The 12,884-nt window shown below is 42.4% G+C and overlaps 1 protein-coding gene across 1 annotated transcript in view; it reads left to right on the forward strand.

The window, feature by feature from the left end:
* Nucleotides 1-12,884, forward strand: part of slc25a26 (solute carrier family 25 member 26) — a 47,022-nt gene that overhangs the window by 20,225 nt on the left and 13,913 nt on the right. Inside the window, exon 4 of the mRNA XM_010795448.1 lies at nucleotides 10,422-10,466. Within this exon, the coding sequence (XP_010793750.1) occupies nucleotides 10,422-10,466 (45 nt within the window). The remainder of the gene's footprint in view (nucleotides 1-10,421; nucleotides 10,467-12,884) is intronic.

The raw sequence follows: 12,884 nt of genomic DNA on the forward strand, positions 1-12,884 counted from the left end.
TGAACAAATGTAGATATTAAGGAACACACGCCAGAGCACAAAGCGGACAAAAAAAGTTATGCAATTGGGTAGTATGATTGCAGGTTATAGATAATAAGATAAGCATATGAATTTTGTGATGAAGAATGTGCCTCAGGAAGTGTAAAAAAAACAGAGTGTCGTGTACGTAGACTAATCTAGGTTTTAAACGGGGGGGGTACTGATTTTCTGTTATAGGGATTTGAGAGTGACCTTGGACTATTCAACTAAACAGCACTATAACACCCCAGACCACCAAGAGAGAGAGTTAATACCAACCTCTCTTCTCTTCTTTTCTTTCTCTTTTCTCTTTCTAACTCCCGCCCAGTGATTCTACCCAGCTGTCCCCTCCCGTTCTCCCCCCTCTCAGCATCCCAACCAGTGACCTCTTATAAAGTGAGAAGGCCAGAACACAGGACCCGAGTGCCGGATCAGGCTCTCTATCTATGAATGTTGATTATTATTTTATTGTTGTTTGATATATTTATGCAAAGGTCCCTTGTATCCCTTCTGTTTCCCTTGAGGTGTACTATAGGTGCCACACACACACACAACACACACCACCACCACACACATATCAACACACACACACAGTAACACACACACACACACATCATCATTCACATCGCCAGCGCTGCGCTATATCTCTTACGAGACTGTACAATTGCTGTCTCCTCATGTTTAGCCAGGGTATTTTGAGAGCGTCACTGCTGGGTGGTAATGCGATGCGTCGTCACGGCAGGACCTAGTGTTGACATTAGCTCATGCTTGCACGACGCCAGCTAGTGCCTGGTTTTAGAAGCATAACATAGTTCTGACCTTAATAGGAAAATAATAACAGTTGAACATGAAAGGACAATGTGAATTTTGGACAAATACGTTTTTTTTATATTTTTTCAGAACTATTGATTGATGAAAATCAAATTGATAGTTTTCAACATTGGCAGATGGAAGCGAGCAAACAAAGCATTATCAGTGAATATTTAAATACAATTGAGAAGGAACAACAACAAATAAATAAGAAAATATATAATAATACAAACAATAACCATAAAATTATTAAAGTGAATATGTTAAGATAACTCTTTTCCCCCATCATTAATTATAATATTTCAACATTAAAACAATATTATTAAAGTGTTGTGTGTTATTATAAGGAATAATGATTGCCCTTCCAGCAATTTACTCAAAGCATATTTGTATATTGCTGCATGGATTCTGATCGCAATCTGTCGTACTTTATTTCTATGTAATTGTGCCTTCCTACTGGGCATGTACTTCATCTTTTCATTAGTGCCATGCCTTGTATTTTTCTACATGTGCGTGTCACCCCCCACTTCATACAGTATATTGCATCAAGAGTGTCCATTCACCAGTTTTTTTTTTCTTTTTTTTTTTTTATTTTTTTTTTTTTTTTTTTTTTTTTTTTTTTTCTAACAGGTTCCTGGTCTTCCTCATGCTTCCTTCTTAATGTGGCACAGTCTAACCACCACCTGTCCCTCTCATCAATGAATATACCGACTTTATCAGCCTCACTCTATTAAAATCTCGATCCTCTGTTGCTTATCGGCGCTGTCACCGCAGCCCGCAGTTCTCTTCATACTCAGTGACACACAGCACAGGAATGTGGGATGTGTACTGAATGTTCTGTGACTGTACTTTGGCGTGAATCCAGCGTACGCCTTGTCTTAGCAGGTAAGTAAATGTGGACTTAGACGCCAGCTTTTGCTCCGCCCTGTTAGTCCATATGAGTTTTTTATGTGTTTATATGGTCTTCACGTGGCCTATGGTGATTCCCTCATTTTGAAATAAGGCTGCTGTTGATCGCTTCACCATCTGACTTCCATCGCTGCTATCTGTTAAAAAGCTCCTCTCTCGTCTCCCTCTCCTCTCTCGTCTCCTCTCCTCTCGAGTTCTCAACCTGAACTCAGTACTGACTCACTATTTTCTTAAATGACGACCTTAACATTTGAAAGGAGGCCTTGTTTATTTTAGTTAACTTATAAATTTTTCAATTGAGAGAGTATGCTGGTCTCATTCCAATGGGTACATTTGGTAAATCCAAATCTGTGGGTGTAGGAGGTGTTTCTAAAATGGATTTGACTAGTCATTCAGTATCAAAACTAACAGCAGCCTTTTGGCTCATGAATCATTGCTGGCACATCTGGTGCCACAGCGAGCGAATGATCCTGCAAGTGCGCACATTGTGGGTTCAGGATTGCACCACAGTGTCTTGACGATTAGAGCCTTGAGTAGTGTTTCTGAATACTGTGCATTTGGTCTGGGATTTCATAATAAAAGCAGCCACAATCTGGGAGGATATGCCTCTAGTCATTGTGATGATGACAAGTAACAATGTCACTTAATCATAAACATGTTGTTCACAGGTTTTCGGTACCAGATAACGATCATCAAAGTAATTTATTCAATTGTTGGAGCAGCTTTTGCTATTAAAGGTCCCATGACATGGCCATTTCTACTGATCTTCCCATTTCATTTTTGGGCCTACTAGAATAGATTTACAATCGTTCAATGTTCCAAAATCACATTGGTTCTCCATACCTGCATCTCTGTATGGGTATGGTGGTATTCAATCTGTCCCTAAAAAACGGCTGTTGGAGCTCCTGCCCCCCCCTCCCTATATGAGCCCATGTGCTCTGGATTGGTCCAGCTCGCCACCTGTTCTGATGAGTCCACCACCCTTACAGCGGAACATCAGTGATTAGGGTTACAATGGCTTAGCAACCCAGGAAATGACACAGTAAGGACAAACAATGAGAATGCTGCGTGGGGTCTGGTGCCGTGTTGGAGGACGTGTTTGCGGGGCTTCGCTGATGTGAGGAGCGGACGTGTGAGCTGGTTACGCTGGTGGCATTGTTCCTGGTTGCCGTGGGTCTGGCGAGAACAGCGCGAATGGACGCGGGGGGTGCTGAGGGGGCTGCAGACCCCATCTGCGAGGCTCCACTAGCACCCGCACCCAAGACGCGACGCACCTACAGTGAACGGGAGTCCACACGCGCAGCGTGCGTTGAAAGCAGCCGGTGGGCCGTTGGTCTGAGCGGCGACAACAACCAATCCATATTCATCTCCCGCCCCGACATCACAAGCACACTCAGTTAGGGTAGACTTGTATGCATGATGATTTGATTGGCTGACGCTTCCGTCGAGCTTGACCAAGTCAGCTTTTCTCAAGTTTCGAAGCGAGCAACGAAGGCAAAGCGGTGCCAGCGGAACAACAATGATGCAGGTTTGGCAAAGCCTGACATCCCCCATTCAAAGTGAATGGGAGGAAGCTGCCGTGTGGACGGGCCGTAAGGCGCCGCACAGTTTCGCCGCTGCGAGGCTCCACTAGCCCGCCCGCCCCAGCGTGTCACAGTTTCGCGCGGCTGGTGTGTATGTGTGTGAGTGAGCTCCACGGTTGGTCCATTTGGACCAATGGGGTTCCATTGGAGTATGGTCACGTCACTGTACCTAGCAAGAAAAAAATGGAAAAAGAAAAATCTCCAAAGAGGCGTTCTGGGGCAGCATAGACAGGTATTTTCTGTGTTAGAGTTTTACTACAGGGGTGTACATGCAGAAAAAGCTACATAACACACAAGGGGACGGGTAATAACCGGAAAAGCATGTCATGGGACCTTTAACTATTTTCATTGATGTGCCACGGTTAATCATTTAGATTTTTAGCTTGGTCCAATCTCCAGACTGAGATATCTTAACAACTATTGGATGGATTGTCATGAAATAAGTTACAGATGGTGCGCAGATGATGGATGTTCATGACTACGATGATCCAAGGACTTTTCCTCTATAGCACCACAAACAGGTTTTATACTGGTTTGTGGTTTAATATGAAATGTCTTAATAACTTTTTTGACGCTTTGTCACTAAGTCTGGGACAGAAACTCATGCTCCTCTGAGAGTGATTTGTAAAAACGTTGATATCTCTTTATTTTTTCCATATCGTGTTTTAAACGTGTGCATATTGTTTTGTCAAACATATGTCATCAGCCTCAGCATGCTAATTGCTAACACCCCAAGCTAAGATGGTGTCCACTTAAACATTTAGCTCATTGGCTTCAGAGGCACTAGCATGTCGTTACACTCTTTAGCTGCGTTCAGATCAGCTTGAGCCCTGCCTGAATAAAAGCAACCCAATCTCATTCATTTCAATGAGGTCAACCCATCACACAGCGGGGGTGCCTATGCAGAAGGTGCCAGCAAAAAGTTGAACTACAGAACGAAAGATAATTTCATCTCCAAATCATTGAGATGAAATGGAAGGTTTTTTCCGCCAACTTTAAACAGACCAAAAACTACCTTGGGCACACAAACCGGCTCTATATCACCTCAGTGGCTCTATTTCATGCTAACTATAAGACATGCTGAGATACATTCTTACATTTGGTTGGAAAGCATCAGATATTTTGTTTCCAGTAAGGTTGTTCTTGGACAGCGATGCCACACTACCAGCAGGTAGATGTTTTAAAGTAGAAGAACTGTGAACATTAAGGCATGAGGTACTTTATTTTGGAAAGGGATCTGTTGGAAAATATGAATAATGTCCCATCTGTTGATTTGTCAGCTTGTCTCTCCATCTTCACATCCATCTTCCTCACTCTTTCTCTCCCTTTCTAAGCACTCATCAGTATGCAGAGTGTGCAGTATGACCTATTAAATGTCATTTGTCAAATTGCAGCCAACTGGCTTGCCTGCAATCAGGCTCAATGTGAATATATTTTGACATGTGTTTTTCCTGCCCTCCGCTGAGTGCCTAAGGACCTGTGACAGCCCTGAGCCGCTCTGAATGCTAATACAGTTAGCGCTAATACAGTTGGCAAGGACGCATACAAACACACACAAACTGGAGCACTGTCAGCAAAATGACACAGCCGACGCAATCTCCATATTCCTATATAGTACCTGACAGTCACAGCAAGTGGCGCTGTCACCTTTGATCAGTGACAAAATGTGTCAGCCAGCTCACACTAAATCCCGCTCTTCAGCACACACGCACGGCTGAAATATGATTAAGCGTGCCGACATATTCATACCAAAATGCAGACACACACACGCAGGATAGCTGGTCATGTGTTTCCCAGCAGTGGAATCCGCTCCCTGGAGGCCAGCTGGATGACACAGATGTTTGTGGGTTTTGGGAGCAGATGCTGCTAAGTTCCTGGAGCACTGTCTTCACTTCGTGGCCAAGATGCACACTCATACTTGGGGATGATTTGATCTAAAGGAGGTATATAGTGAATATATGAATGCAGCTCTTTCCAAAAAAGTGACAAATTGTGATTTATTGACTTTGGGGTACAGCAAAATGCATCAAAAGAAGATAGTGGTCAGGAGAATGAAGAGGGTAGATGGAGAAGGAAGAATTTGATGGAGGTTTGAAGCAGACGGTGAACAGGAAGATGTAAGGAAAGCATGAAAGCGTGACGTTGACACGGCGCCTGGTCATGCACCTCCACATGTTTGTAACTATAGGCAGGGTATTTCAAACAGGACTCTCCCGAATAATGATAAAAACAAATACAATAACTTTAATTATATAAATGTTTAAGTGAAGTAATGATTCAATTTGACAGATTATTATGTGTAAGAATGTTCTTACAAATCTAGTTTTGAGTAGATATATCTATACAAAAGAATCTAATTGGTAACAGACGGTATATTCAACCTTTAATCCATTATTATACATATTTGTTCCAGGTATATTCATAGGGATTGTAATAAGGCAAAGAAGTCCATAAATATTTGATATACGTTTTTATAGTTAATCCTCCAAGGCCTTGAGGACTGTCATGTTTGGTTTATGGAGTTTTGCAAGTAAGACTTGTTGACTTCTTGAGAGTATAATGTAATCTTCGCAGTGCATTTTGTTTGTACTTCCCCCTGGCAATTTGGAATCACAGGCAATAGAGCTGCAGCTAATGATTATATCCCACAATCTGTTTTAAATATATAAATAAGCTATGGTCCAAAACCATGAAAATTGCAACTCACTGTGAAAAAATCACAGTCAGTAAGAATGAATCTTCTGGGGAACATGTGTACAACTTATCAAAGCATCCAATAGTCATTGCTTGCATGTCTGAATAATCCACTACAGTTTGTGTACATTTTTTTACAATTGCAACCCCTCTTATTCCATAGCTCTAGAAAAATGCCTGCTTATGCCTCTGTTTCTAGAAAGTGTGTTTTCTATGTCAACATGTTTATGTTAAGTGAAAGGTCATGTTTGCAAACCTCAACTACGTGTAAAACGCACTGGGTGTGTTCGTCGCCATGGTTATCGTTACGATTCGCTTGCTGCTCACATGGCCATGCAAGTCCACTGATTGGCTCAAGCTGGAGTTTAGTGCGGTAGTAAAGTTTTGGCAGGCAGAGGAAAACCTCAGTCGTTTTCAATGGACATAAACATCACCGCTGCCCTGCCTTCAGATTGGTGATTTCCTCTGCTAACTGATCATTTTTATGACTTTATACACATGCATGGAAATGACACACTAAAACCAAATATGTTTTCCCATCTTTGCAAGGAAAGAATTTGACAGTGGGGTCCAGACATCCTTTTCTGTCGTTTTTTTACTTGCATTCTTGGAGTTTAGCTTTTTTTTTGGGATAACAGTACAGATCTGGATTGAGGGTTAGTGAATTTGGCTTGGCTTCATGGCTCTGAACAGGCCATGGTAGCTGAGGCATTATACTACGCAGGAGTGTGAGACAGAGTCAGCAGTTAGCACCATGGAGCAGTGTGGATTTTATGCTGGCTGGCTGCCTTTATGCTAGCCTAGCGTAGCACGACCCTGGCCGTCTGCGTGGCTGTGTGCTAGTGTACCATGACTTAGCTCAGGTCTAAATGTGCCCTCAACACTTGGAGCAGACCTCTGTGTAACTCTAGAATATCAAAACCATGCGTTTCTGCCACTGGTCCACTGGTTAGAGAAAATGCCCCCTTTTGACTTCAAGTTCAGCACCTGCAACCATTTACAACCAGGTGGTCCCTCACACTGTCCTTAAGCAATATGCTGAGCCCCTAAATCGTTTAGTCACAAGCTACAAAGGGTAACAGTGTAACTGTATGAGGCGTGTGGAATGAAAGCTTAGTGATGGTTGGGTTAATATTTGCTTTTTGATATTGATTTAAAAATACATAATCAACTTTTTATTTATTTGTAATTCATTTATTCACAAACGGTTCAAATACATTACAAAAATAGGTAGAACCCTAAGACATAATGTAGATACTGTATGTGAAATGGGACATCCCGATAAGCTGTCCAAAAACATAGGAATAGGGGCCCAGACACTAAAACAGAAAGCTTGGCACTATATTTGTACCAACACTCTTAAAAACGGTGAAAGGAGTTCATGTATTATCACAGCAAATATTATAACGTAAGAAACACTAACCCAAGACACTAACCAAAATTTCAAACATTTTTAATCAATCTAAACATTGGTTTCAAATAGGTAAGGTTAATAAACAACAGACACTCCACAAGGGAAGAAATGGTACAAAACATGTATTTCAAAGTAAAGTAACTTATATTAGAGGTCCTAGCCATTTAGTCGTGAAGATTTGGACATAATTTGACTTAGCAACTATGCCGTACGCACTCAACATACAAAAGCATATCCAATCTCTAAAAACGACAAATTGTTATGATAGTATTATAACTAGTATATGCTTTGTTGAGTCAAAAAACAAAACATGCTTGCAATCTTCCGGCGCAGACGAAAACTCATCTCTTTCGACTCCACTTCGAGCGACTAGATACTAACAAGAACTGCTAACAGAGCACTTTATAGACTAATAAGGGCCTGGCTTATCTAAAGCCAGTTGAGTGCACTTGAAATGTTTTGCTCTATGAAACCTGATGTACGTATAAGATGCCTGTTTTCTTCAAGGTTGTAATCTTCCTGGTCGAATGTACTTATACTTTAAGTAGGCTTTGGATAAAGGCTTCAGCTAAATGCAATGTAACATGGAAGCGTACAAAATCATTGCTTACAAACTGTTCAAATCTAGAGAAAACTTTGATTTTACTATGACAATGAAAAATATGCTCATGCATTTGAATGGCGCTTGGTTTGCCAGAATCTGCATATTTGACTTTTATACGATTTCAGCAGCATTTGACAATATCTACTTTTTTTGACATTTTTCTGTTTAACTTGATATTTGTCAAATACATACAGTCCCATTTAAACGTGTTTCAAACCGGTTTCAAAGCAAATAATGAATGTCCATGTGTGGTGAAATACTGTTATCTGATTGTTTACCAGCACCTCAACGCACAACATAACATCCCTGGTTCCCAGTGTGTCTCTGAGAAGGCTACACTTACAAGTGAAAAACTTCATTAAGAAAAGAAAGAAAAAACTATGAAGACAAACGATAACCAGAAAATCAAATAATTCTCCATCAGTGTTATTTAATTTGTCACTGATTATTATCTTCCCTCGTTGAGACAGTGATTATTCTTGAATCCTTCTCTCAGCGGCAGGTTCGGTGTGGTTATTCCTTAAGGCATTTGACAACGATCTAAAGAATAGACCGTCACACATTAATCTGAAAGAGCTATTATCTAATCTCTGATATTGCGCAGATAGATCTGTTTGCCGAGGAGTTGAACACAGATTTACCATCTCAGTTCAACAGAGTCTAACTCTGATTCATGGATCAGACCCGTGATGAATAATCTGCTGTAATGACGTCTTGTATGATGTGTGAGGGTTTGCTTTCTACCTTTTTTAAGGTTTATGATACAACCTGTAGATGGGCTAAAATGCATTATCAGGCCAATTTCTTATAAAGGCTGATTATGCTTTCTCGGATTGTCCCTTGCCATGTAGTGGGTGGTCTAGACGGTTTATGTGCATGTAAATGGGTCGCAAGGCTAAATCCAAAGTTCCCTCCAGACTGAGTTTCTCTCCACACACTCGCCTCTGCCTGAACGCTCCATTGGACTCCTTGTTTACTTTTGTTACTAGTGACATCACTATCTAACACTATCAGACCAATCAGAGCAGACTGGCCCCTGGTTTCGACTGAGGTGAAAAGAGGGCTGCTGAGAAAATAAACACACTTTTTGAACATTATAATGCACTGACTGCAACATTCTCCTGAGTTTAAATAATCCCCCCTCCCCTAAAAACTGCGTATAGTAGGGTTTGGCTGTTCGGTCTATCAGGTGCTGTGTGATGCACAAGTCTATCTCCAGTGGTTACCCCACCCAAAAACAATAGCAGAAGCAACAACAAAAAAAGCTTGCTCCCTTAGGGCGTTTTCAGAAGCGAGTTAACTGGCAGGCCGCAAACACTCACGACGAATACTGCACCCGAACGTCCCCTGAGTTTGGGGACTGGCTTCAGAAAAGCTGCTGGGGACTACCCAGCAGCATTTTTTTGTGTGTGCCAAATTTAGTCCTCGTCCGTTGGTGGCCTGGGCTAAGCTATAAATGCCTAATGCCCCANAGTGTCACTTTTATTTATTTGTCTCTTTGGTTTTTGTTTTTCTTCCCCTCTCTTCCTTCCTGTCCCGCTCTGCCCCATTCCTGCAGTGCAAGATGACGGGACGTGTGTGTGTGTGTGTGTGTGTGTGTGTGTGTGTGTGTGTGTGTGTGTGAGAATCCGTTTTCTATATGTTCTATAAAATGTGCCCATTCCTTTTCATGCGTCTAAATATATATGTGTTTGTGTTTGATCCTTGCCATGGTAATGCTGGCACATTTCCCCCGCTGTATCTTCCTGCCTGAGCTGATTTTGTGTTTTCAATGGCCAAACTCTGGCTCCAACCATCACTTTAGTTTCCTCCCTCCATGCCTCTATTCCTCCAACTTTGCTCCATCTATCTGGCCATCCATCCATCCATCCGTCTCTCCATTGAGAACTGCCAGACCACAGCCCGTCTCATTCATTAATCATCAGCAGTGAGAAAGGAACAAGGGAGCAGTCAGACGAGAAAGAGAGAAAACAGAGAAAGGTGTCAGGAATGACAAGTGCAGGAGATTGGAGGTTAAAGATTAAACATGATCCTTTAAGGGGATGCTCTCTTTCAGGTTCATGTGTATTTTGTGTCTCTTCTGTGACATGTCTCCATGCTTTAATGTTCAAAAAGCTCTTTCTTTTTCTCATACTGCCTGTTTTGCAGCACCACTTTTCACCCTCTGTCTGAAACCAGAGCCCAGTCTGCTCTGATTGGTTAGCTGACCAGCTCCGTTGTGATTGGTCAACCACTTAGAGATGTCCCTCCCCTTACCCTTATCACATACATTGTGTTGGAGCGCTAGCCAATAATAGCTTGAATGTTACATGGTGTTGACGTTATGTTACGGAACAACACACTACAGGGTTACAACTCCAATTAAAACTCTTGTCTCTTTGTTTTTCAGATCCCGTTCTCGCTGGTGCAGTTTCCACTTTGGGAATATCTAAAGGTATGCATTAGATCTTTGCCTAACTGGCTTCATCCCCTCTCTTTCTTTATTATCCATCTGTTTGTATCCCCTCCCCTCCCCACCATTCCTCAGCACAGTCGTTTACTGTAATTATTCTGTGTGATTAATCCGCAGTAAAGTTATAGTGTGCTAACACTCTGACACATTTACAGCAGGCTCACCCTCTGTACTCCCCTCTTTCATTGTGGCAGGGGGAAATGGGACATTTACACATGGCTTTAATGGGTTGTCACGACTGCCATCAAACCGGATTTCAATTTATCAAGAGAATATCCGGCCCTTCATTTATGTCTCCTCCTAACGTTGTCCCCCCTCGGCCTTTCTCTCTTTTCATTGTTTGGCCCTAACCACATAAAAAGCTGTCCCTCTTTGATAAAGATGGCGTTTTGTCCGAGTGACATCATGTCTCAAGGGCGCGAGAGGCGGACAGTCGAGCATTCCTCCGACGTTAGGAGCTAACGGCCGAGCTAAGACGAACAATACACTTCACAGCTGTGTGCGTCCATACATTTGTGAGAGTCCGATTTTGTCGTTCACAAGTGTCTCTTTGTGCCTCAGTCAAAGGCCCTCTCTCTCCAGGCCATCTGGACACGTCCGTTGGCGGAGAGCTGAGCTGCTGGAATCTGGACTTCTCCTCTCTTTCTCCTTGTCCTCTTCTCCATCCAATTGGCTTCAGTACTCCCAGTCCTCCCATATGTATCCTCTGCTCTGAATAGCTAATGAGCCGTTTCCTCAGTTACAATGGCACAGCCTGGCTGACTAGTCAAGGAAGGAGAGGAAAAAAACAACCAAAGAAGATTTCGTTTTGCTGCCAATCCTTTTAGAGTGACCACCAAGAGGTTCAGAGGCTCTCATTATCACGAATAATGTGATTTAATATGAGAAATCCCAGAGTGAAGGAATTTTAGAGCGAGTACATGTGTGTGGCAAGATCTCACATCTGTTTCGTGGGATGGTAATGTGCTGCGTTTTCCCTCTTTATTTCACACCAAGCCAGCACAGCTGTCAGTGAGAGCGTCAGAAAGGGAGAAAGACCAACCAATTAAAGGCCTGTTAGAAAAGGAGCGAGCAGACAAATCCTTTCGTGGAGAGCATTGAGTTCAACATGTCCGTACATTTCTTAAATATCAAAGGTGCCCTATTACGCTTATTTCCAGGTTCATATTTGTATTTTGTGCCTCTACTGTGACATGTTTACATGCTTTCATGTTTAAAAAGGGATTTATTTGTCTCATACTGCCTCTTTTTTACATCCGTCTGAAATCAGATCCCAGTCTGCTCTGATTGGTTAGCTGGCCTGCTCTGTTGTGATTGGTCAACTGCTTAGAGATGTCCTGCCCTTTAGCCTATCATATTAAATGTGTTGGAGCGCTAGCCAATAGAAGCGCAAGTTTAACATAGTGATGTCACTATTTCGTGAAAGTAAACAAAGAACTCAAATAGAGGCAAACCTAAAGAACACGTTAAAGGGAAGGGAAAAGGCCAAAAAGCATTATAGGGCCTCTTTAAAAAAAACGATAGTCACACAATATGAAATAATGTTATTCCATTCCTTATCCATGTGAATAATTCTCACTGTTCCTCCACACATTCATTTCACAATATTGCGGTGTTTACTCTGTTGTTTTCCAACAGCAGCTGTAGAATAACACTTATAGTTAACACCATCTGTTGAGACCTCAAAAACAACATTAGCAAAACAGGAGGGTGTAACACTTTTAGGACTGCACACCAAGAAGAGGCCGCAGAAAAATTCAAGGAATCTGCGTCCAAAGGCATGCTGGGAACTCAAAATGAACCAATGATGATGCACACAAACATGATGCACTGAAACCCTCCCATGCACACAGACAACTGCTTTCCTGTGGGAAGTCGTCCAGGTGCAAACTCCGACCCTGACACAAGGGTTCAAAGGTCAAACAGTTTGTTTTCCCAGGTTTACCCCTTATTATTTATTCATGAAACAGAGAGGAAGGGAGGGAGGGACTCGCAGAAGGAGAGAGACGGAGAGGAATCCCTCAGCGTTGAAGCCTTTGATGTGGGAAAAAAAAAAATCGCCTTTTTTTAATCTGCCCTCTAATGGAACACACATGACACATCCTGAGCCAGCGCGCACTCTGCCAGCTCTTCTCCTCTCCCAGTGTTTACTTGTTTGTGTCTGCATGTGTTGCGCACACACACATGGGTTCTGTGATGTCCACGTGTGTGAGAGAGAGAGAGGAGGAGAATGAGATAACGTGCTGCCGATTAAACTCACAGGGGGGGAATGGACAAAGAAAATATTAGTAATCGCTCCATGCTGCTGCTCAATTGCTCTTCCTGAGAAGTAATCATACCTTAAAGAGCCCGAGGCACCACAGCTGTCCACATGCATTTCAGACAAAGGCTAACCCCGCG

Source organism: Notothenia coriiceps, unplaced genomic scaffold, assembly GCF_000735185.1.
Source record: "Notothenia coriiceps isolate Sejong01 unplaced genomic scaffold, NC01 NC01_scaffold00037246, whole genome shotgun sequence".
NCBI classification, from domain to species: Eukaryota; Metazoa; Chordata; class Actinopteri; order Perciformes; family Nototheniidae; genus Notothenia; species Notothenia coriiceps.